At 41.0% G+C, this 26,221-nt stretch overlaps 1 protein-coding gene across 3 annotated transcripts in view; it reads left to right on the top strand.

The window, feature by feature from the left end:
- The window catches only part of LOC145989820 (uncharacterized), a 102,889-nt gene that overhangs the window by 31,560 nt on the left and 45,108 nt on the right, over positions 1–26,221 (top strand). For all 3 annotated transcript variants that reach the window (XM_083125188.1, XM_083125189.1, XM_083125187.1), the window contains exon 4: positions 1,166–1,724. In XM_083125188.1, the coding sequence (XP_082981314.1) occupies positions 1,166–1,724 (559 nt within the window). The remainder of the gene's footprint in view (positions 1–1,165; positions 1,725–26,221) is intronic.

The following is a 26,221-nucleotide window of genomic DNA, read 5'->3' as shown; positions in this document are numbered from 1 at the left end:
ATTCTCACCAACCACCACAATATCCCCTTCAATGACTGCTTCCAGGTAGCGATCATCCACTCCTTTTCCCCAATCCACCAACACCTCAGTATGCAAAAGATGGGAGAGGGCCTACATGTCATTCATGAGTGCAACCACATCCTCTGACCTGAACAAGGCCACCCAGTAATGTCCCCCCACATCCTTCAGCAACACCCTTTGCCTCTTCCTACACCTTCCACCACTCACAGTTTTCGACAGCCTGGTGAAGAAACATTTTGCATGTGTGGAACTGTCAACACATTTTTTTCTGGACCTGGCAACACTACAGGCCACACTATCGCACTTTGTTATCAAGTCTTTTCTACTCCTGATGATGTAGTAGCTACTGCGAAAGTTTGAAGTTTTTCTGTGTCTGGTGAGTGTTTCCTCTCTACTCTTTCACATTTTATTTAGCCCTTGTGCCCCTCCTTCCTTTTATTTTCTCTCCCCTCTCCCCCCTCTGAAAATAGTTTGCATTATACATGAGTAAATATGGTATATATTATGTGGGACAGGCTAATTGGTGTATCTATAAATAATCTATAATTTAGTGCAGAATTCTGCAATTCTGTTAATATTTTATGAATATAAACATCTAATTCATATTCTCTGGTTTTGTAAAGTAAAATTGTAAATATTCAGTTTCTTTTCCATAGTTAACCCTGCAGTCAACTTGTTTAACTATTCAGGTTCGATGTGCAATATTTGCAATTTTCTATCAGAACATTACATTGCATGAGAACTAGAGGAACGTAAATCCAAAAAATGCAGTTGTCATTTTGGTTTAACATATCTGCTCTCAGCTCTATTTGGAGTTAGATCGACTTATCTCCATATATTCTTCTTAGCAGTAAAGTAGTGTCATGTATTTCCAATGTACTGTTTTTTCTTTCTTTTCTTTCTTTGTCAGACATATTGCTAGGAATACAATATTTTCTCTTCTGTAAATTTGATAACTGGTAATTATGTCCATCTGGTTCTCATGTGACGATTGGATGTTGGTAGCAGCAAAATCTTTTATATGCCCATCCCCAAACAATGCATGTTCTTATTTATACTGTAATCATTAGGAATACAGAAGTATTTCACTTTTAAGGTATTAGAAAATTTATTGACTTCTTCATGTGTGTTTTATCTGTTCTAGGACTGAAGAGGGTGCAGGATCAGTCTTCTCCACAAGAATCAACGTCAAAATCTGTGAAGTATTCTTGTGGACAAAGTGCATCTGAAAAACCTTATTCTTCAAGTGAGAAATCACGATCTTTGTATTCCAATTTTACTTCCCCTTCCGGGTATGATTCATATAATAATCAGCAAGCCGATTCATTTCAAGAATCCACAGAGAATAGCAGCGGAAAATATGAGAGACTTAACCCAAGTTATTATTCAGTAGGAGAACAGGATTCATTTTCCCCAAATTCAAAATCTCCTCTTGGGAAGTCTCGTTACGGTGGAGTGAAAACTTACAATATTAGCCCTACAAACTCAAGTGGAAAGTTTGTGCAAGCAAGTGAAAATAACTGTGATGCCAATCAACAAAAACTGTTAAGTTCGCTGTCAGTGTCATCACCTGCATTGAGGAATTTTGTTGTTGTGGAATATAGTGGTCAAAATATACCCGCAGTTGGTACTTTGGGCCATTCAGCAGCAATGTGTGAGAAAGCATTAGAGTTCAAGATTGATGAAACTTGCCCCATGCTCAAGTAAGTTGCAAAATGTTAAATATAATCTTCATGTTATCCTTTGTTACCAATTCTGTAGAAGTACCTCTAATTATTAATACAGATAACTCTTCCTTTAAAAATGGTCAACTCTGCTGTATACAGTCACAAATTAGTTACTGGTTAGTTAAAAATTGATTTTTTTAATAGTATATTTTTTAATAAAGTTCAAAAAACATGAAGAATATTCTCATTTTAAGTTCTTGTTGTTCATGGAAACATTTTTTTATGGTTTGAGGAATTCAGTTGACCAACTCATAGTGCAAAGTATTTCTTTTTTTTTTTTACATAGATCACAGTGATTTTAAAAAAGCCGACAAAACTTTTCCAGCCCTGTTACAGTAATGGCTACATTCAGAGCCAAACCCTGATGTTCCTTTCCTAGAGTTTACTATTTTCCACATCATACATTCCCACATTCATAGGCTCAATAAAGTAATAAGCTTTTGATTTCACCTGAGTCCCTTATATCAACCTCTCCCACTGAATAAACATTAGTTCTTGAGCAGAAGTGAAATAAAATAAATATGTACATAAATTTCACTAGACTAAGACTCAAATTACTATTCTGCTTTGGAATAAGTAAAATTATGCATGTTTCTAATATCAGAAAGGTAACTGCCCACTACATTATTCATCTTTCGTCCTCATGGTTGTGTTATAAAAATAAACAAAAAAATATAGCAGTAGTGTAAATTGATTGTTTCTAAGTAATACTTGGTACGAGCCCTTTTTTTTTATGGATTTAACCTCAGTGGTAGCATATTTTGACGATTTTTTTGTTGATTTTATAGCGTTTGACGACTTTTCAGTGCAATTTTTACCGCATCTAATTTTTTTCCCACTCATACTTGGTACGAATGCCACGATCTTACGTGATGTAACTTAACCTATTCATTTATTACGTGCTAAACTACACGAGAGCCTCTACGTGCTTTGACAGTTCTGCAACCGAAAGTGAGGCTCGACTTAATGGTTTGCTCTTGTAAGGCATAAGCCTTATTTTCTCGTAGTGTTGCCAACACCTTACTCGAAATAAAACCTTGGTCTAACCTATGTTATTGAACTGCGTCGTCACGTCCAAACCCGCATGACTTCCGGACACTAGTGGTTCTATTCATACTTTTTCTTATGTACATGATGAATCCCAAAACAGATTTTTCCTAAGTCTTGCCGTTTCCAAGATAATCCCACTTCCGGTCGCCATTTTGGATTTCCGAACATAGGTTCTATTCACATTTTACTCACGTATAGGCGTACATGATGAATCCTCAAACAGATTTTTCCTAAGTCTTACCGTTTCCAAGATAACCCCACTTCCGGTCGCCATTTTGGTTTTCCGAACATATTTGCTATTCACATTTTTCTCACGTATACGTGTACGTGATGAATCCGTAAACAGATTTTTCCTAAGTCTCACCGTTTCCAAGATAACCCCACTTCCGGTCGCCATTTTGGATTTCCGAACATAGGTTCTATTCATACTTTTTCTCACATATAGGCGTACGTGATGAATCCGCAAACAGATTTCTCCTAAATCTTACCGTTTCCAAGATAACCCCACTTCCGGTCGCCATTTTGGATTTCCGACCATAGGTTCTATTCATACTTTTTCTCACATATAGGCGTACGTGATGAATCCGCAAACAGATTTCTCCTAAGTCTTACCGTTTCCAAGATAACCCCACTTCCGGTCGCCATTTTGGATTTCCGACCATAGGTTCTATTCATACTTTTTCTCACGTATAGGCGTACGTGATGAATCCGTAAACAGATTTTTCCTAAGTCTCACCGTTTTCAAGATAACTCTAGTAGTGTAATCAGCCCGGTTCAAGGCCCTCAATTGAGGATAAAAAAAACCTCAAAAACTCACTTTCTCTCCACGTTCCGCGCCTCATTTATTGCGCTGACGATGTTTCGCAGCGAAGAAAACAGCACCAAAACATCAAATACTCACTTTACTCATTTGAGGATCAGTGTTGCCAATCCACCCCAAGAAAACCAAAAAACCTCAAAAAAAAAACTCATTTTCTCTCATTTATTGCGCTGATGATGTTTTCAGAGCGTGTTTATATATCGTGACCTTTGTAAAAACCTCTCTCGGGAACGATGTGTAGTGGAGTTTAGAGAGTTCTGCTCCCTTAAGTGAGGTTCAGTGTTGCCAACCTCCCAAAGAAAAAGTGGACAGAAAAAAAAGCTCTGGCATCATTTTTTTTAAGCTCCTCCTGCTCTTATGCTAACTCGTCCTTTGACCTACACTTTTGAAATGACTTACGACATTTTCCTATAAGAGTCTGCTGTCTCCTCTTACTGTAAAAGGTCCCTCAGTGTAATCTACTACGACCTTGTGTGCTCTCAGCGTAATCTGCTACGATGTTTTTTTTTTAAACTCTCATGTGTGATCTTCTGCGGTGTGTGTGTGTGTGTGTGCGATAATCAAAATTATTTTTGTTAAGACCCTCAAAAAAAAAAAAAAAAAAAAGAATAAAAAAAAATCATATCCCGCCACAGAGAGAGTGGGGGGTGTGCGCGTGGTGCCCAACACCTGACGACGATCTAAACCAGGCGCGGCATTTTTGGCATACTCTGTAATTGTTCGTGGTGGGTTGCAGCGAGGAAGATTCCGTGCCTACGAGTATAACTTTCAAATCTGAAGAAATGAGCGTCGTGGGGTTGTATTGCTTAGCGTCTGCAAGAAACACATCGTGTGGCAAAATTCGCAACATGAATCAGGTACGTCGCAACAGGAGAATTCTATGCGAATGTTGTTGCCCGGGACGAAATGGAGCAAGCAGCACGCTTCGTTCTCCTGGAGGTCTATCTGGTCGAGGATCAAGCTAAATCCTAACTTCGGGGAAACGACCGCTTTAACGGTATTGTTGCTGTTTGCCTCGAATCGCCTGGCTCCGAAACTGCGATCATCTTTCATGTGAAAATAAGAAAAAAGCGTTCGCACGACGTCGACCCACGGCGAGGGGATCTTTACCCAGTTCACGCGCTCGATGCGCTCCCGAACGAACGCGGAATCTTTTTTGGGAAAATAACGTTCTTTGCTCGCGTCCAGGTTGAGAGAATCGATGTACGTGGCCCAAGACCACACTTGGTGGTGCTGCTGCTGATCGCTGCCACAACCCTCAACAATCTGGTGGAAACGAAAATTATCGGGCAGGATCGTCCGTTCGAAGGTTTTGTACTGATTCGATATTCTTTTTTCAGTCCTCAGGAGGCGCAGAAATTGAGTTTTGAAGGCGTCAGTTTCGGTTACGTCCTGGTACAAATCTTTCAGGACGTTCAATTTGTTTTCCAAAACAGTATAATGCAGCACCAAGTAATTGATGTTGCAATGTATGATAAAGAACGTCGGGATGATGCAGCAGAATCAATAGATCAGACCCCAGCCGAGAAAGTAATGCGTGTGGAAACGATGCTGGGTCATCCACGTAAATTCGTTGAGAACGTGGCTGTCGCAGACGGTATTCGGGAAAATCGTTCGCAGGTACCTGGCTGGATCTTTTCCGAAAAAACCTTCTCGAAAACGTGTGACGCCAAGCCAGAGCGTTGATGCAATCGCTCTTGAAACTAGCCAGCTGTGGTCCTCCCCAGATCGAATTGAGTCGCGTGCTTTTCCACGAACTCCAGGTAAGCCTTCGCCGTGGGCCATACAATTGTCGTGACGATCTGTTCCCCCGAGAAATTCTATATAAAATAACATACCTGAAATTCTATTCGCAGTATAGATTGAATTTTTTTTTTTTTGAGTTTTGTAATCACCCCAAGAAATTCTATATAAAATAACATACTTGAAAATTGTATTCACAGTATAGATTGAATTTTTTTGAGTTTTGTAATCACCCCGAGAAATTCCATATAAAATAACATACCTGGAAATTATTTTTTTTTGTTTGTGTGATCTGAGAAAGCATAATGGAATCCACCAGTTTGATCGAATGTGTTACTTGCGAAAAATTAATATCTAAAACTAATATTAGCAAGCACAGGGCAAGATGTAGCGAAACAGCTTCGAGAATTAATCGTTCGTTACCTTCTAAGCCTTGTGCACGATGCGGAAAGATGATCAGCATTGCAAATTTAAGTAAACACCTCAAAATTTGCAAACCATCGACCGAACGAGGAACATCGAAAAGGAAAATCGATGATCCAGGAACCGAAGCTTCCACTTCCAAGCAAATTAAATTATGTAATGAACGAAAACCAATTAGATCTGCATTTAACCGTCATGTTCAGGATTTCTCTTTTACTTCGGAACCAGGCCGGGACATTCTTAGTTTCTTGCGTGAAACGAAAACATCCGTAATAAATATTCTAAAAAATAAATTGGAAAATAATTCCATAAAAGTATACGTTGATCTATTTTCCGAATACGAAAAAGTCGACGGTACAACAAGTATTTTTTATCATCGAGCAAAATACCAGGCTCTTCATTTGGCGGACGTCGATAATTTGGACGAATTTTATTCCGATCTTTCAAATGAGCTGGTTAAGAAACACGACGATTTCGAGGCTAAAGGGTCGGGATGGTCTCTGTGTGGAAGTCCTCACACGTTAACCGTTTACGTGAACCGATTCTCGCCTCTTCGCGCTTCCAGCTACGTTCCTGTTCCACCGAACATTCAACACAAGAGGGCTGTGTTAAATATACAGAACAGCGATAAAAAATGTTTCCTTTGGTGTATATTGGCTGCACTGCATCCTGTTCATTGGTCAAATAATCCAGAACAGGTTTCTAATTACAAGCAATACGAGACCGAGTTTCAAAGTGTAATGTCTGGCATTGAATACCCGGTGACATTGTCGGATATAACAAAGTTCGAAAATCGTGCAGGAAAACGCATCGCTATTAATGTGTATTCCTTCACGTCAGATAAACATGTCGTGCATCCCGTCAGGATAAGCGATATCGACGATGACGATGCTCGTGTGATTAATCTCCTTCTAATTTCAAACGAGGATGTTCATCACTACACGCTAATTCGTTCTCTATCACGTTTGGTCAGAAGTCAAACTACCAAGTATGCAAACCACATCGAAGTTTGCTCGAGATGCCTAACCACGTTCGACGATCGAAAACAATCCAATTATCGAAATTACACCGGACGTCAGATTGCTATCGAGAAACTTGCCGAACATAAAATTTACTGCGGTGACAACAGACCGACTTGCATGTTGATGCCGAAATCAAAAGAGGTCGAAGAATTTAGGATGCATAAGGCATTGTTCGAACATCCCGCAATCATCATTGCTGATTTTGAGTCTTTTCTCAAACCGTTGTCGTACTGCAAACCAGACCCCGAACTTTCATCCACAACACCGTATCAGTTGCACGAAGCCTCGAGTTTCGGATACGTTGTCGTGCGACAGGATAGGATAGATGAACCGTATGTTTACCGAGGACCAGACGTAATCAAACATTTTTTTGAAAAGATGGTTGAAGAGGTTGAGACCATTGGCAGCTTCTTACGCGAATCGAAACCAATGCTTCCATTATCCAGCGATGAACTTCAATCTCTCAATAACATTGAAACGTGTCCGGTGTGCGATCAACGTTTCACCGACGAAAATCGGAAAGTATTTCACCATAATCACTTCACCGGAAACTACATCGGTGGAATCTGTAACACGTGTAATCTAAAGATCCAAAAACCTACGTTTGTCCCCATATACCTTCATAATGGCAGCGGTTACGACTTCCATCTCTTAATTCGGAATCTTGGATATGATGGACAAAAAATAAATATTCTAGCAGAGAATGAAGAAAGGTACATCAGTGTCAGCAAGCGAGTATTGATTCCGGGAACAAACGAAACTGTGGAGATGAGATTTTTAGATTCATACAGATTTTTATCTGCGAGCTTGGACGCTCTTGCAAGCAAACTTTCGGCTGAACAATTTAGAATAACGAGAGCTAATTTTCCCACCGTAGACATAGAAATGATTAGACGTAAAGGGATTTATCCTTACGAATATGTTAGTGATAATTCTAAATTTAACGACGACACTCTTCCGCCTCAAAAAGAATTTTACAGTCGACTCAGAGAGAAAGGAATCACGGACGATGAATACGAACACGCGCAACGGATGTGGGACAAATTAGGATGTAGGACACTCGGCGATTATCACGATGCCTACTTGAAACTGGACGTGACGATACTCGCGGATGTTTTTCAAGCATTCAGGAAAACGTCGGCGAATATTTACAAATTAGATCCTGCATATTTTTACGGTCTCTCGGGCTTAGCGTGGTCTGCCATGTTATTACAGACAAAAATAAAACTCGAATTGATACCGGACGTGGACATGTTATATTTTATTGAGAGGGGGATACGAGGTGGAATGGTGCAATGCGTACAGAGACATGCAAAAGCAAATAACGTTCACATGACAGAAGAATACGATCCTAACGAACAATCGAAATACATATTTTATGTGGATGCAAATAATTTATACGGACATGCTATGATACAAAAACTTCCTTACGGCGGGTTCAAATGGTTGGATACCACTTCCATTAACATTAATAATTTCAACGACTGTGAATTTGGCTTGTTTATAGAGGTGGACCTCGAATTCCCCGACCATCTACACGATTACTTCAAAGATCTACCTCCTGCACCCGAACTAAAATGTTCGCCCGATTCAAATCAACGTAAGCTTCTGTTAACATTGGATAGGAAAGAGAGATACGTTCTCCATTACAAAAATCTTCAGTTCTTAATTGAGAAGGGAGTTCAAGTAATAAATGTGAGAAGAATAATGAAATTCAAACATTCCGAGTGGTTAAAACCTTACATTGAAAAAAATACGTATCATAGAACACGCGCCACGTCAGATTTAGATAAAGATTTTTTTAAACTCATGAATAATGCTGTTTACGGAAAAACAATGGAGAATGTCAGGAAGCACGTGGACGTGAGATTAGTTCCCGATTCAAATAAATGTAGAAAATTGATAGCATCGCCGACATTCAAATCACGAAATATGTATGATGAAAACCTGGCCCTGTTTGTGACGGATAAAAAAATAATCAAGTTCAACAAACCAATCTACGTTGGGGCGACGGTTTTGGATTTATCTAAACTGCATATGTTTGAATTTCATTATAATGTCATGAAACCCTTCTATAATGAAAATATAACACTTCTGTACACGGACACGGACAGTTTTATTTATTCCGTGCAGACATCTGACCTCTACAACAATTTGAAACAACCGAAAATGATTGATCATTTCGACACATCTTCCTTCCCTCTACCAAACAGATTTGATCTCCCTTCTCGCAATAAAAAAATGCTTGGTAAAATGAAGGATGAATGCAACGGAGAAATCATTCTGGAGTTCGCCGGCTTACGTTCCAAAATGTATGTGGTGAAAACAGAAACCAGCATCACCAAAAAAGCCAAAGGTGTTGGTAAAAATACCGTGAAAAACAAGCTTGTGTTCGAGGATTACATCAATTGCCTCTATTCACAGTCGAGGATTCTACGTTTGGAGACAAGGATACAAAGCGTAGACCACGTGCTTACCACAAACAAAGTTAAGAAAATTGCGCTGGATCCGCATGACGATAAAAGATGTATTTTGTCTTGTGGAATCCACACGTTGCCTTGGGGGCACTATCGTTTAGAAATTAGTAAAAATTGTAGGCAATGCAAATGAAAAAAAAAAACTTTAACTGTCTCACATACACAATAAAATAAATAGCAAAGGACAATGAATCTTTTTGGTTTCCGAAAGCAAACAATGGAGACTGTACACCGCACGACGACAGATCATGAATTTCTACCTTCCATGTTATCTAAACTCAACGGTCTGTTGATCATTCACCTCAACAGCATTTGGACGAAATTGGACGAGGATGTGGGTAAAATGTTTTACGTCTTCAACAACAATTTACATTTTTACGAAATTCCGATCGACGGGAAACTTCGGATCACCGTGAATCCGGAAAACGTAGGCGAAATCAAAATATCTACCGGCAAGAACATTTTTCGAATCAAGCACGACAAGATGCTTTCCAACATTGCGTACGATGTGTCTGCAGGAGATTATCTTTACATGGAACTCCTCGGAGATTACGACAAACTCATTCCTCTCTTCGTAGAATTACGAATCACCTATCCTATTATAAATAACCGTTAACCAAAAATGCCTAACGATATTTTCGGCAACACCAAGCGTGTAGACCACGCAGAAGAGATTCTCATGTTGGATGTCCGAGTCAAAAAGTTGAGGAGCGATTTAATCGATTTACAGGAGACTCACGCTGGTGCTTCTCTTCAAACGTAATCTCTAAAAGAAAAAAATGTCTAGGCAAGCCATCGTCGAAGAATTGCATAAACCTGCACGCCGCAACTACGAACGTTTGGCGGTGGTAACCAAGGGCATCGACGACCTCTGGCAAAGCGACCTCGTGGAGATGAGTAGCGGCAAGTTAAAAAACGTACATAAATTGAACAAGAGCAACAAGTACCTCCTCACCGTCATAGACACGTTTTCAAAATTCGCGTGGGCTCTACCTTTGAAAGCGAAAACGGGAACGTGCGTCACGGAAGCATTCAAATTATTTTTTTGTGAAAGCGGCAGACGACCACAGTTTTTGCAAACGGACAACGGTAAAGAATTTTACAACGCCGTATTTCAAAAGTTTATTCAGAAACATGACATTCGACTTTCAGTCACATCAAAGCCAGCATCGTGGAAAGATTTAATCGAACCTTGAAAACACACATGTGGAAACGATTCACGCTTCGGGGAAATTACAAATGGGTCGACATCCTGCCGGAACTCGTCGACACCTATAATGATACGGTACACAGAACGATAGGCATGAAGCCAGCTGACGTTACGAAATCTGACGAGCAGCGTTTAATTTCGACAGTTTACTGTCCAAAGTACACACCCACGACTACCAAGAAATCAAAATTCAAAATTGGAGACCAGGTGAGGATCAGCAAATTCAAACGCACCTTCGAGAAGGGATTCACAAAAAATTGGAGCACGGAACTTTTTACGGTGGTTCGAGTTTTACCCGGAAACCGACACACGTATATAATAAAAGATAGTAGCGGCGAGATTTTGAAAGGAAGATTTTACGAAGAGGAACTCTCTAAAACGAAACACCCCGACACGTACCTCATCGAGAAAGTATTGCGTAGGAAAGGTGACAAACTGTTTGTCAAATGGCTGGGACTTCCGGAAAAGAGTTGGATCGACGCGAACGAGGTGATCTTGTGAGTACGTGGAACGTGGTGAAGCGTCTACCGGATTCGGAAAGTCAAACGAGAAAAAAAAAGAATGGCGAGTTGCTTCCCGACAGCATCCGCTGTCTGATCGTAGGTTCTTCGGGGTGTGGGAAAACGACACTGCTCGTGGACAATTTTCTCCTCGCACCCAATTGGTTAGATTGGAAGAACAGACACCTGTACGTGTTCTCGAAAAGTTTGGAGCAATCCAAATACCAGCAACTGATGAAACTGTACGATGGTCTGGACATTGCAACGTTCGCTTCGGAAATAAAACCACTCGACGATTGTCGTGAAAATTCAGTCGTTGTGTTCGAAGACGTCATCCTGGAAAATCAAAATGAAATTCGCAACTTTTTCACGCAAGGTCGTCACAAAGGAATGGATTGCTTTTACCTAGCTCAAACGTTTTCCAAAATTCCAAAACAGTTACTACGCGACAACGCTAATTTCATATGTTTGTTTCGTCAAGATCACACCAACCTCAAGCACGCGTACGATGACTACGTAGGCGGAGACATGAACTACAATCAATTTTCGGAATGCTGCTGCTCTACTTGCTGGAACAGTGACGATTTCGGATTCGCGACGATCGACATGACGAGGAAACCCAACGACGGAAAATACAGAAACAAAATCAACGTCTTTCTAAACGTTGCAACGTTGTGAGAAACAACGTGTATAAAATAACGTTATGACGAAACGAAAAATCGAAGACGAAAATCTTAAGCTTCGCGATTACCTCGCGAAACGCTTCAAAGGTTGGAAATCCGAGAATCGCGGATTCTACGAAGAGAAGAAACGTCAAGATCAACCCGTGATCGACACCATCAGCGGTCTAGGTAAAGAAATTAAAAGTGTCACGGAACAAAATAAAAATTTGATCAACGAACTCGTGCCGCTCGCAGCTAAAAGTTACGCCGTACCCACGCCCATTTCGAGCATTCCTTCGACGCCGTTCGAACTGAAGGACGTACCGGCACGACGTCGAGCCATAGGCAGCACGTCTTCGGATAAAATCGAGTTGGGACCTTTGGCACGAGACTACCTGAGCATGGGGAAATTCGACAAGGATGAAGTGTTCGGATTGTATCCGAGCATGGAGAGCAACGAGGGTGGCGGTGTTGTGTGGAAGATTGGGAAATCGAAGGTGACCTTCGAAGGCAACGACATTAAAGTTAATTTAGGCGAGAAGGATAGTTGGACCAGGTATCCGGGTACGGTGGGACTGTGGGAACTCGTCGCCAAAAAGCAGCCGACAGATTACACCGACGAAGATTACCAAAGTTACAGGGAAATTCTGATCATGACCGATGCCATGTACCAGAACAACGACGCCTCGCAGAATAGGGTGAAATCGAGCAGCGGCGAGAAGTACAGGAATCTCATCAAACCGATTTGGAACGAGGTGAAAACAGGCAGCGGCGTCAAACGCTACAACACGTTACCCAAAGAATTCGTTTGGGTGGACGACGTGAGGAAGCTCGTGGACCGATTGTTGGTGATAGCCGGCGAAGAGAATGCAGGCAATCGTAATTTCCACAACGAGAAGGTTGGCATCGTGGACATGATCAGCGCCAAACTTTCCAACTTCATCGTGAACGACGACAAGGGCATAGGTTACCTAATCAAAATCATCAACACGCTGCCTCCGAGATTCTGGAACTTGGCCGAAGGAAAGGGACTCGTGAACGACATCATCAACAAGTTACCTTTCGAGATGCATTTACCTGGCTACCAGTATTGCGGACCGGGTACCAAACTCGAGAAAAGATTGGAGAGAGGAGACAAGGGTGTGAATCCGTTGGTCGCGGCATGCAAAGATCACGACATCGCCTACAACACCACGCAGACGGATCTGGATGCACGTCACGAAGCAGACAGAAAGTTAGAGCACGCAGCTTTCGAAAGGTTCGTCAGCAGAGACGCATCTCTGGGTGAACGGGTTGCCGCACTGGGTACCACCATCGCCATGAACACGAAACAAAAATTGGGGTGGGGTATATAAATAACATAGAGTAAAAAATAATAATAATAACAACATGTCTCGTATAACGGATTTGCCCCCCGAGCTACTATCTAAAATATTCAAACACGCAGTAAACAAAGATTGTGAGGATGTACATAAACTTGTAATCATAGCAAGAACGACGCCGGAATTTCGCATCCCTTGTGAAATGGTTCTCAAGGACCATCTTCGGGAGATCAGCGGCCTGAGGTGCGGTGATCTCAACACTCTTCTTTCGGCCGCAGCCAAAAAATTAAACGAAAGGATGGACACGGACGATTGGTGCAAGTCTGAACAGAAGGCGGCAGATATTGTAACGCACATCATCTCGTTTTCCGAAGCACAAGCTTTCTTCCTCTTACACACACTGTGAAAAAAAAATAATAATATACACGTCAAAAAAATGTAGGTGTCAAAAAAAAATATGACAAAAAAATATACGTCAAAAAAAATGTACATGTCCAAAAAAAAAAATTGCCATGGAAAAAATTTTTATCGTCAAAAAAAAAATTTGTCTCGTCAAAAAAAAAAGTTGACATGGACATCGTCAGAAAAAAAAAGAAGTTGCCTTATCGTAAAAATTTTTTATCATCAAAAAAAAGTTGACTTGGAAAAATTATTACCGTCAGAAAAAAGTTGTCTTATCGTAAAAATTTTTTATCGTCAAAAAAAATGTCTCATCAAAAAAGTTGACGTGGAAAAGTTATTACCGTCAGAAAAAAGTTGCCTTATCGTAAAAATTTTTTATCGTTAAACAAATTTGTCTCATCAAAAAAAAATTGACTTGGAAAAATTATTACCATCAGAAAAAAAAATTATCAAAAAAAATGTACAAGTAAAATGAAAACTTGATATATAAATAACACACATCGTGAAAAAAAAAATTCTACGAGATCTCAAAAAAAAAATTCTTCGGTATATATAAATAACACGCATTGTGAAAAATTAAAATTCTCTAACACCCTGAAATTTCTCTTCGATATGACGACTGAAAAAATGAGTAACCTCCAAGCATTGAAACAAATGCTAAATTTGTCAGTCGAATATGTAAAAATTCAAGAATTGGAAGTCGGCAAACCTTACACGATAACTTCCGGTTCAATCGTTTCTACCCAGTATGGTCCCAAAGTGCGTCTGTTGCTCGACGGACAATACAGTCTATTTTTACCAGATCGATACGCTAATCATGTTATCCGACGAGAAGCTATCTATCTTAATCGAGAACAAAACTCGAATCGTGTACAAGGGGACAAAGGAACTTCTTGGTAAGAAAACGAAGCACGTAATAGAATTTGTTTAATCACCTGACACCCCAACCCCCGGAAAATATATATATATATAAATAACATACCATGAAAAATATGTCAACTTGTATAACTCAACTTCCTCCCGAAGTGTTGCACAAAATATTTACGTTCACGTTCGACGGGGATGTAACAAAACTCATAGACTTGTGTAAAGTAACGCCAGAATTTCGTTCACCGTGCAAAATGATTTTCATGGATCACCTCCGAGAAATAAGCGGAATGAAAAAAATGTTCCGATCCCCAGAGACTCTCTTTCGAGCCGCAAACAAAAAAATTGACGATAAATTAGACGAGGTGCACGAGTGGAGGCAGGGGAGAAGAAGATTTACCGTAGACTGGTACGCGTCGAACATTGAAACTGACGATCTTGTAAAACACATGATAGCATTAGGCGAAGCAAAAACTTTTTTTCTTTCCCAGAATACATATATATAAATAACACATCGCCACAATTTTGTTTTGAGTGAGACGATATACAAATAACACACATCGTAAACCTAACGGAAAAAAAAATTGTTCTTTTTCTCAGATAACATATAGCATCAAAAAAAATAAAACCCAAGGGTGTCGTGTACCAGATACCATATTCGAATCTAAAAAATCTAGGTGCCCTCGATGGGTTACTCACCAAGAAACAACGCGAGAAGAAACGTTCTTGCTTGAGCAAAGGACACGGAATGAAATTACTTCTCAGCACACCTCAATTGAGACGCTTGCAGCGTTCGCGGAAACAGCAAAAGATCGGAGGTTTCATATTCACCATCCCGGCCATCCTGGCAGCATTGGGGCCCGTTGGAAGTTTGGCTGGGGGTAGCGCCGCCATCGCGAAAACCGTCATCGACTCGAAGAAGAACAAGGCCGAGTTGGAAGAACAGAAACGTCACAACCTGGCCATGGAGAAGAAAGGGGGCAAGGGCGTGATGAAAAAGTTTAAAAAAAAGAAACAGCAGCACTCACCAACCGAGACATTGAATCTCTGATCAAACCGTTACAAATCAAACACTTCAGAGGTGTTTTCATGTCCGACTCGTTACCTTCAACCGTTAAAAAAAAAAGAATGCGGAGTAGTCAACTTGGACGGTCAAGAAAATCCAGGCACGCATTGGATATGTTACCACAAAAACGACAATAAAAAAGCATTCGTTTTCGATTCTTTCGGAGGCGTTCCACCTACAAATTTAGTCCAATACCTGAAAACGAACAAAACCTCTATATACTACAACGACGAACGAATTCAAAATTTCGGAGACGTGAACTGCGGTCATCTCTGCCTCTCCATGCTCGCGTTTCTCTCTAAAATAAATAAGCCTACGATCGAGGATTTCCAGAAAGCATTGTGGAACCTGAAACAGCATTACTAGGATGGGCGTGTTCCATCTCACGAGCGAATCTTCGATCTTGAAACTCACGCTGCACGACGACATCGTCTATCCTAAATCCGTGGCTCTGCGTGCATTCTACAGCATGTACCTCATACCTAACGTCACGCAGCACAACAACAAAATTAGCGTCGGAAGCGAACACATCGTCGTCACGCCAGGCCAATACAATCTTTCCACTTTGCAAGCTCAGTTACCCAAAGGCACGTACCTTTCTCAAAATTCGGTCACGCACAGAGTGGAAATCGTGTCGGCGACGGAGACCGTGGACCTGGGCACCATGGGAGAACTTTTAGGTTTCGAGAACGATACAAAACTCGAAGCTGGAATCAAGCACACGGCAGCAAACATTCCTAAATTTCTAGCCATCGAGACTCTGAACGTACACTGCAACGTGGCGGAAGGAATGATCACGAAATCTTCGGACGGATTAGGAAGTCACAAGCAGACGGGAATCATAGCCACTTTCAAACCAAGTTCCGAATTCATAGAACCGATCATCTACACACCCTCTTCGCCGATCTATTTTCCAGTATGTCGCAACCGCATAGACGACATAGAGTTGGTGGTGACGAACGAGAAAGGAGAGGTGGTGGATTTCGCAGGTGCAACGACCACTGCCATCGTGGAGATCAACGTATAATAAATAACCATACATAGTGAAATGGAGCAAATCGAAAGTTACGAGTTGCAATCTTTTCCTCCCAACCGTCGCACGTTCGCCAATTTGAACGAAGCGAACCGGGAGATCGAATACGACGTGGACGTAGGGGACGGGTTCGTTCATCCTCACAGAGCGGACCTCTACCTTCAATTCGACGTGGTTAAGAATGAAAGCGGAGACGCGTTTCCCGCAGCAGCAAATTTGATACTCGTGGACAACTTCGTGCCTCACCTGTTCTCGCAGGTGGAGGTGAGGAAACACAACACCGTCATCGTCAGAATCGATTATCCAGGCATCACGTCGACGGCGGTGGGAACGTTGAAATTATCCAAAACGGACGCGGCGTACTATCAGGCCGGGGGATTCGAAGCAGGAATCAAAATATCAACAAGAAATCACACGGTGCTCTTTCCCATGCGTCTGCTGCCGGGTTTCTTCTCCGACTACAAGGAGATCATGTGGAAGGGAGGACTGCGGATCACGTTTCGAAGAGCGGCCAACGACAACGACGCACTGATGCGATACGCTACTTTGGGTCCGGACGGCACCACGCCGATAGCCAACACTTTACCCGAAGCGGCCAAGTGCGTCATCCGGAGCATGGAATTGAGAATGCCGATCGTGGAATACGAAACAAACTACGCCCTCAAGTACAAAGCGGAGATCTTGAAAAATCCGCAGGTGCCGATTCACTTTCACGGTTACCAGTGCGTGCAGAAATTGGCATCGGGAAGTCACATGGAATTCGACGTGACGACGCAGTTCAACAACATACAGTTCGACATGCCAGATTTCGTCGTGGTGCTCTTTCAGACCGGGCGCGATAACGATCAGGAAAAAGATTCCAGCAAATTCGACGACTGCAAGATCAAGAACGTTTATCTCAAGAATGGTAGGAACGAAGTCTTCCCGCGCGAGAATTACAACCTCGACATGACCAAAGACGATTACCTCAAACTTTACGAAGCGTTCTCGGCTTACAAACGCGTGACCGAGGGAAGCGTGGACATGTACTACACGCCCAGCGAATTCAAAACACGCAGGCCGATGTTCGTCATCAACACATCTAAGAGAAAGCAGGTGGTGGTCAACGATCGCACCAACATCAAGATCGTGTGCGAGTTCCACGACGCGCTGCCTGCCGATACTCTGTGCAGCGTCATCCTGATTGCAGAGAAGTCTTTTGTGTATGATGTCAAGAATGAAAGAGTGACGGAACAGTTTTAAAAAATAATTCGTAAAAAAATTGCCACATACTAAAAAAAAATCAACAAGGTTATATAAAATACAATGTAAGTTAGTTCGATGCACAAATAAAAAAAAAAAGATAACTCGTGAAACTCTATACAGAGGCAAATGGCTTCGATAGCCATGATCATTTAGAACTGGTGTTGGGCACCACGCGCACACCCCCCACTCTCTCTGTGGCGGGATATGATTTTTTTTATTCTTTTTTTTTTTTTTGAGGGTCTTAACAAAAATAATTTTGATTATCGCACACACACACACACACACACACACCGCAGAAGATCACACATGAGAGTTTAAAAAAAAAACATCGTAGCAGATTACGCTGAGAGCACACAAGGTCGTAGTAGATTACACTGATGGACCTTTTACAGTAAGAGGAGACAGCAGACTCTTATAGGAAAATGTCGTAAGTCATTTCAAAAGTGTAGGTCAAAGGACGAGTTAGCATAAGAGCAGGAGGAGCTTAAAAAAAAATGATGCCAGAGCTTTTTTTTCTGTCCACTTTTTCTTTGGGAGGTTGGCAACACTGAACCTCACTTAAGGGAGCAGAACTCTCTAAACTCCACTACACATCGTTCCCGAGAGAGGTTTTTACAAAGGTCACGATATATAAACACGCTCTGAAAACATCATCAGCGCAATAAATGAGAGAAAATGAGTTTTTTTTTTGAGGTTTTTTGGTTTTCTTGGGGTGGATTGGCAACACTGATCCTCAAATGAGTAAAGTGAGTATTTGATGTTTTGGTGCTGTTTTCTTCGCTGCGAAACATCGTCAGCGCAATAAATGAGGCGCGGAACGTGGAGAGAAAGTGAGTTTTTGAGGTTTTTTTTATCCTCAATTGAGGGCCTTGAACCGGGCTGATTACACTACTAGAGTTATCTTGAAAACGGTGAGACTTAGGAAAAATCTGTTTACGGATTCATCACGTACGCCTATACGTGAGAAAAAGTATGAATAGAACCTATGGTCGGAAATCCAAAATGGCGACCGGAAGTGGGGTTATCTTGGAAACGGTAAGACTTAGGAGAAATCTGTTTGCGGATTCATCACGTACGCCTATATGTGAGAAAAAGTATGAATAGAACCTATGTTCGGAAATCCAAAATGGCGACCGGAAGTGGGGTTATCTTGGAAACGGTGAGACTTAGGAAAAATCTGTTTACGGATTCATCACGTACGCCTATACGTGAGTAAAATATGAATAGAACCTATGTTCGGAAATCCAAAATGGCGACCGGAAGTGGGGTTATCTTGGAAACGGTGAGACTTAGGAAAAATCTGTTTACGGATTCATCACGTACACCTATACGTGAGAAAAATGTGAATAGAACCTATGTTCGGAAATCCAAAATGGCGACCGGAAGTGGGGTTATCTTGGAAACGGTAAGACTTAGGAAAAATCTGTTTGAGGATTCATCATGTACGCCTATACGTGAGTAAAATGTGAATAGAACCTATGTTCGGAAATCCAAAATGGCGACCGGAAGTGGGATTATCTTGGAAACGGCAAGACTTAGGAAAAATCTGTTTTGGGATTCATCATGTACATAAGAAAAAGTATGAATAGAACCACTAGTGTCCGGAAGTCATGCGGGTTTGGACGTGACGACGCAGTTCAATAACATAGGTTAGACCAAGGTTTTATTTCGAGTAAGGTGTTGGCAACACTACGAGAAAATAAGGCTTATGCCTTACAAGAGCAAACCATTAAGTCGAGCCTCACTTTCGGTTGCAGAACTGTCAAAGCACGTAGAGGCTCTCGTGTAGTTTAGCACGTAATAAATGAATAGGTTAAGTTACATCACGTAAGATCGTGGCATTCGTACCAAGTATGAGTGGGAAAAAAATTAGATGCGGTAAAAATTGCACTGAAAAGTCGTCAAACGCTATAAAATCAACAAAAAAATCGTCAAAATATGCTACCACTGAGGTTAAATCCATAAAAAAAAAGGGCTCGTACCAAGTATTACTTAGAAACAATCAATTTACACTACTTATAGCAATTCCAAAGGATTAAAGTGCTCATAAGAATTCTTTAGATTCTCAGAAATTAAACTCCCAAATTTATTATTTTAGTTCAAGCTCTCATTAAATTTTCTTCAAAAATCTGGAAAAGTCTAGGAAATCAACATAGAATGAAAAGAAATGACACTTTTCCTTGATCCAACTTCTTCATGGGTTGTACTCTATGTAAACATGTTTGTATAACTTATTTTGAAAAATGTTGATTAAACTCTCTTCTATTGCATACCAAGTGCAGTTTAATGTTTAAAACTTACTTAACCTTTGAATGAACATCAAAACATAGTAACATGATCAGAAAGGTTGGGTCTTTCAGATCCCAAGTGAAACATTTTGTTCAGATGAACTAACAACTTCATTAAGAAAAATGTTAATCATATATATTTAAAACAACATAATAGTATACATACAAGGGTCATCCAGAAAGTAAGTTCCATTGGCCAATTAAAAAAAAAATGTAATGGAACAAAACAGTTTATTGTACACTGAAATACAGGCCTTGGACTATGTTTCAACATAATTGCCATCCCTGTTGAGATACCATATTTTGTATCCCCATATCAAAGAACGATGCTGCCTTTGTTGATAACCAAGCTTGTTTGACAGCATTGTCATCCTCAAAGCTCTGGCCAGCAAGGAAAACTATCAGGTGCAAGAAGAGATGAATATCAGACAGGACGAGGTCTGGAATATACAGGGGATGAGGAAATGTTTCCCAGCCAAAGTCTGTAAGAAGTTGTTGCATTGCGGCCACTGTATGGGGACGAGCATTGTCGTGAATGAAAACAACGCTACGTCGCTTGTTTTGGATTGCACGATGCAGTTTTCGAAGTTTTTCACAATAGGTGTTGGGCATTGATGGTTTTGCCATGCTCCAAAATGTCCAAAAGCACAAGTGAACGCAAGTGGCAGGTTCATGTTCTCACAGTGAAGTACATTGCACAACGGCGGCTGGCATGCAAAGGGCTGTATGAAGGCTACCTGGCAGGCAACAAATGGCGTTATGTTATCACCTTAGATGAGGCATGGGTGTATTTCACGGGATCCAAGCAGATATGTGCGATTTACTACCGCTCTATCGATGGGAAGGATCATGCAAAGTGGCTCCGCTCCTGCAAAGAAAGTTTCCCGAAAGGGTTTATGGTAGTGGCAGATTTCTGCACAAATGGGAAGCTTCCTATACACCGTGTGTCATAGAATGTGAAGGTGAATGCAGCCTACTACACCAAGCATGCATTAGACCACATACACCGCCAACATGCCCCTGCTTTGGCAATGACATAGACAAAGTGCACATCCACCACGACAAGGCCAGCAGCCATACTGCGAGAATAACGGTGACCTACATGTCCCGTATGGAACAGGAGACAGGTGTAAAGTCTATCCCATTTAGAGACACACATGTCAAGCCCCCTGATGCAGCACCCATGGACTTCTGTGTGCTTGGCCTCCTGAAAAGAAACGTCAAAAAGTGTCGCGTAACTACGCTTGGTGGCCTTTGGAAAGTGTGCAAGGATGAGTGGGCAAAACTTGATCAGTCTGTGCTCAATAGATGTCTCCTACAATGGAAACTCCGTTGTCATGCTATTGTTCATGAACAGAGCTCTCACGTAGAACATGCTCGCTGGTGGAAACGGGGTTTTACAGCCTACTAAAATGGGGACTAATTTCACTACCATAAGGATGAAACAATCTTCTTTATTACCATCTGGATTCCATAGACCCACCTTGATTGTTCTAGGGTTAATATGTTAAATCACCACAGAATTTTCTGGAAAATTATTTTAACCTTTAGTGATCTAATGGCCACTGACTGTAATCTAATCAGGGTGACTCTACCACATGGTATGAAAATGCCATTTCTCCAAAACAAGAGATGACCTACCAGTTCTACCTTTTTGTTTCATTAATGCACCAGAACGTGGGTTGGAGATTTAATAGTGGTAACAACATGTATTTATTTACGTCTTGACTACCATGCGAGAGACCTGGGTTTGATCCCTGGCAGGGGAGAATTGGGATTTTTTCCACCTGTTCAAGCAGCTCCGGCACCCACCCAGCATCATATAAGCAGGTACCTGGAGGAAACTCTGTGGGTAAAGGCAGCCAGGGGCATAGTGCTACCTATCCCCACCTTCGGCTGTGATCAAGAAAGTGTGGGGCCCTAACCCCACACCTTATATACCTACATGGCATGGTGCATAGCACGGGAGCACTGTACTTTTATTTATTTACGAATGATACAAAAGAGATACCTCTATGAAACTTTTACAGCCCTTCGATGTAGCCACCAGCATTGTGTACAACCGTTGCCAGTGATGTGGAAGTCCTGCTATACCTGTAGCAGCACCTGTTCTGTTGGTGGTTCGAATGGAGCTGTCTATTGCCCGAAGAATCTGTAGAACCGTTTGGAATCGAATGCCCTCCACATTAGGGATAAAATAAAAATCACATGGATTTACAGGGTGGCGACAGACCTGGAAAACCGGGAAAAGTCAGGGAATATGAGGTGTCAAAAAAAGTCAGGGACTTTGACTTTTCTGTGCCAGCCCTGCTAAATTTTCACTTTCCATCTACTGATACGAGGGGTGGCCAGAAAGAAATTTCCAATTAGTAGGGACATTGATTTTTCGCAAACGCCAAAACCGTGAAAAATGGTAATTGCTGCACAGTTATGTTTAGGAATGTGCAGTGATGTCTGGACACATTTTTTCGCCCATTCAGAATTTCGAAATAATGCGAATTTGGCATAAAATGTGAATTGTTGGCGTTTTTAGCAATTTTTTTTAAAGAAATGTCCTAAAACAACGAAAAATTCCCTGAAATCCAACATTCTTGTCTTTTCTAGGCCATGTTTGTGTACATAGAACATGCAAGTTTTCCAACATTTTACTCAAGAGTAAACTATAGAGTTATACGAACATGGAATAATACCGACAGCCACATTAAATCTTGTATTTCCCATGATTTTTTCAACTTCTATAAAAACCATTTGCATCACAGCAAAGTGGCATGGTTCTAACAGGAGATCGAGTGCGTATCTACCGTCACACGGGAGCCACATCTTCGGATTTGTCGCTCGAGATACATTTTGAATTACCAAGTTAAGTGCGATCCACTTATGCGAGAGACCAGGGGTTGATCCCACACAGGGGAGAAACGGGATGTTTTCCACCCATTCAACCTGCTCCGGCACCCACCCAGCATCATATGAAGCTGGTACCTTGAGGAAACTTGGAGGGATAAAGGCAGCCAGGAGCATACTGCTGATCACATCACCCCCACCTTCAGCCGTAATCAAGAAAGTGTGGGGCCCTAACTCCACACCCCTATACACCTTCATGGAAAGCTCTTTACTTTTACTTCCTCAAAAATCTGTTCCAACATATCAAACTGTCACAAAAATACGTAGACCATGTGGCCTACAATTTAAAATAATAGTTTAAAAGCACCATGGAGTATTAAGTTTTCGTATATTTGGCAGATAAATGTTCTAAAACAAAAACACGAATTTTGGGAAACGTAACACTAACAAGTCAAAAAAAGATAATGCCAATTTTTGGTGCCATAATATATCGGTATCTGTGACGTGAGATTGATTTTAATTTTTTTGGTGCGTTGCCACTTATGGTCATTATGCACCCTTCAGTATATACAGGGAAAATTCCATTATCTAAAACCGTTACCTTAAAATTAAAAAAGGGGTATGGAAAATAACTTCCAAGATATTAAACTCTCACGAAGAGGCGAAGGCCATGCGACTTACAATTTGAAACAGTAATTTAAAAACACCATGAAGGTATAATTTCAGATATTTGCCAGAACATGCGCTAAATTGAAAATGTGAATTTTGAGAAAAAATACAAAATATCAAGTTCCCTACCGATTAGGTATAAATAAAACAAGAATATCAGTTGTAATTTATTGCATTAGTAACAGTGAGTCTTAACTTAATTTTTGGCATAATCACCAACGTTGTTCTGGCATTTGTCGTAGCATGGCACTAAATTTTGTATGCCCAAGACATATGTGTCTTGACAGCAAAGACTGGAACTATCTCTACCGCAGTGTAGCTGTCAAATCCTTGCCCTTCCAGAAACATCTTCAGTTAAACAAAGAGATGAAAGTCGGTACATTCAAGGCCAGGGCTGTACAGGGAGTGGTCCAAGATCTCTCACCTGAAGTGATGCAAAGGACCTGTGTGTACACAGCTGTATGGGGTTGTGCACATTCGATTGGCCTTCCGTGAATTGTCTGCACCATCGTCTGACCATACTATCACTCACGATGTCCGGTCTGCACACCTCACACGATTGGTGGTGGCTCTGTGGCAAATTCTGAGCGTGCAATGTAGGCAGACTACATCGCAGTCTGTGGGAGACTGTATGAGAGCTGCAATCTTTAACCTAGAACTGTCCTAAACCGGCTGCATTGCAACTTTACCAGATTACAGCTACATGCCACTTCTTCCTGCCTGCATGTGTGCGAGTCGCTCTCCGACCACTAGTGCTGCCTATAGCCACCATTGGAGCTTTTTTCCGGATGCCCCTCGTATATGAACTTCTAGAAGCTTTTATTATTAGAGTGTTCCTTTTTTAATGTGTGGTTAGCTAAATCAGGTACCTATACAATGCAATTCTATAAATTCCTTGTGTTAAATTTCTAATACCTACATACCCTTTTCGTCAGCATTAATGGTATAACTGCATGTTGTCAGTTTCACAGTACTTCACTTGGATATACTGTACTGAAGCAGAAATCCCATTGATAATGTAAGGAAATATGACACTTTATTTTGTTCGATTCAGTTGTTTCACTTATATGCAAGAGTTAAGTTGTTTGCTTTACAGAGAATAGAGAAGTAGCTTTATGCATTGAAAAATGAGTCCGCACTCATGGTTCTTGCAAGCAGAGGGTTCCAAACCTCAGTGGAAATATCAACATATAATCCCGAGAATGTATAAGGAGTCTGATAAATTACAAATTGTTTTTCTAAATCAATCACTCTTCACTCGTATCTCATTTAGTCGTAACTTTAAAAATAATCAAGTATTTTATCTTAAACTTACTGCGTATGATAAAATTCCGTAATCCTTCCCTAGCTTGTGAATTGTGATAATTTTCCAAATTCACTATTTTGCTGTTTGAATTCAAGTCATAGAGAATAGAGAAATTAAATCAATTTAATAGAAGATAATATTGGTACTTAACAAAACCATGCGTGGATCTGTATGAGTTTATTATTTCTATTTGCAAAAACATCGATTTAGTTTAGTTTGTAATTGTCAGGGAAAAATGTAAATTTTGTCCTGAAAAACCTGGAAAAGTCAGGGAATTTCATTTCTGCTTGTTTGTAGCCACCCTGGTTTAAGTCCATGAAGTATGGGGATGGTAGAGCATGTGCCAGCCCCATCGAGCTAACAAATCAGCTACATGCACCCGAGCATTGTCCTGCAGAATGAATTCAGCAGAAAGTGTTGCCTCCTCTTTCGCAATGCAGATCGCAGGTTGTTTTAAAAGTGATCAGTAATTCTGCTCATTGACGGTCTGTCCTGCGTTAAGATAACACCATCACAGTTGTACATGAGAATCGCCATGACTTTGACATTAGTGGGGTTCTGGCGACACAAATACACAACTTTAGTTTGCCAATTCCAATAATACTCTATGCCTTTTGATACTGCCCATGTGTCTAGTGTTGGAAGGAAGAGTCAATTTTTTAGGAGGTAGGTTAGGTATCAAACTAACTTGCGGTATAAGCTAGGAGCACCGTTTCCTTTTCGTGGCATACATGCAGCAGTGTTGCCACTATTAAATCTCCAACCCACGTACATAGTAGCAACCTGCATGTAGTTTCACCCATGTTTTATTATATGTTTGTTCATCAAATGATAGAAAACATCAAAATCAATAATACAAAACTTAATAGCCAAAATTCAAGTCACATGAAGAGAATGAACGAGTAACACACATAAAAATTAACGCCCCCACCCCTTTTTAGGGATTTTATTTTAAAAAAACCCTCCTTAGTGGATGCTATCACCTTAAGAGGAATCTTTCAAGTTTCTAGATCCGTGAGTAAGGACAAACTCTTGTCTATTGAGATGAAGAAGTAACATACGCAAATATGGTTGTAGTATGTATTTTAACCAATGCTTTTTGGAAAAGTCAGTATTTTTCCAACAAAGAATGCATACTCTCGTTGAAAATATAATATCACATACATAATATTCACTAGTGTTTCATAACCAACAGATCCCATTGTGGTAGTACGAGGCGCATCCAGAAAGTAAGTTTCCCTATTTTTTTCCCGTGAAAGTAAACATAATGAGCCGTGTAAATTGCACATGTGCAGCAGAGCTAAGACGTATCAATCATATGCCAGGCGGACAGATCCCGCCCGGTGCCAGTAGCGAGGCAGCAGTGGTCCGAAGTGGAAGCTCGTATTCTTTCTCCCGCCGCATGCCAGTAGCGAGGCAGCAGTGGTCCGAAATGGAAGCTCGTATTCCTTCTCCCGCCACATGCAAGGTTCGGTCGGTGATAAAGTTCCTGAATGCACAAAGCATTGCGCCAATTGACATTCATCG

The sequence above is a fragment of the Lepisma saccharinum genome, chromosome 7 (genome assembly GCF_977018435.1).
Source record: "Lepisma saccharinum chromosome 7, izLepSacc3.1, whole genome shotgun sequence".
In the NCBI taxonomy this organism is placed as follows: domain Eukaryota; kingdom Metazoa; phylum Arthropoda; class Insecta; order Zygentoma; family Lepismatidae; genus Lepisma; species Lepisma saccharinum.
This window is presented reverse-complemented; position numbering and strand designations above follow the sequence as displayed.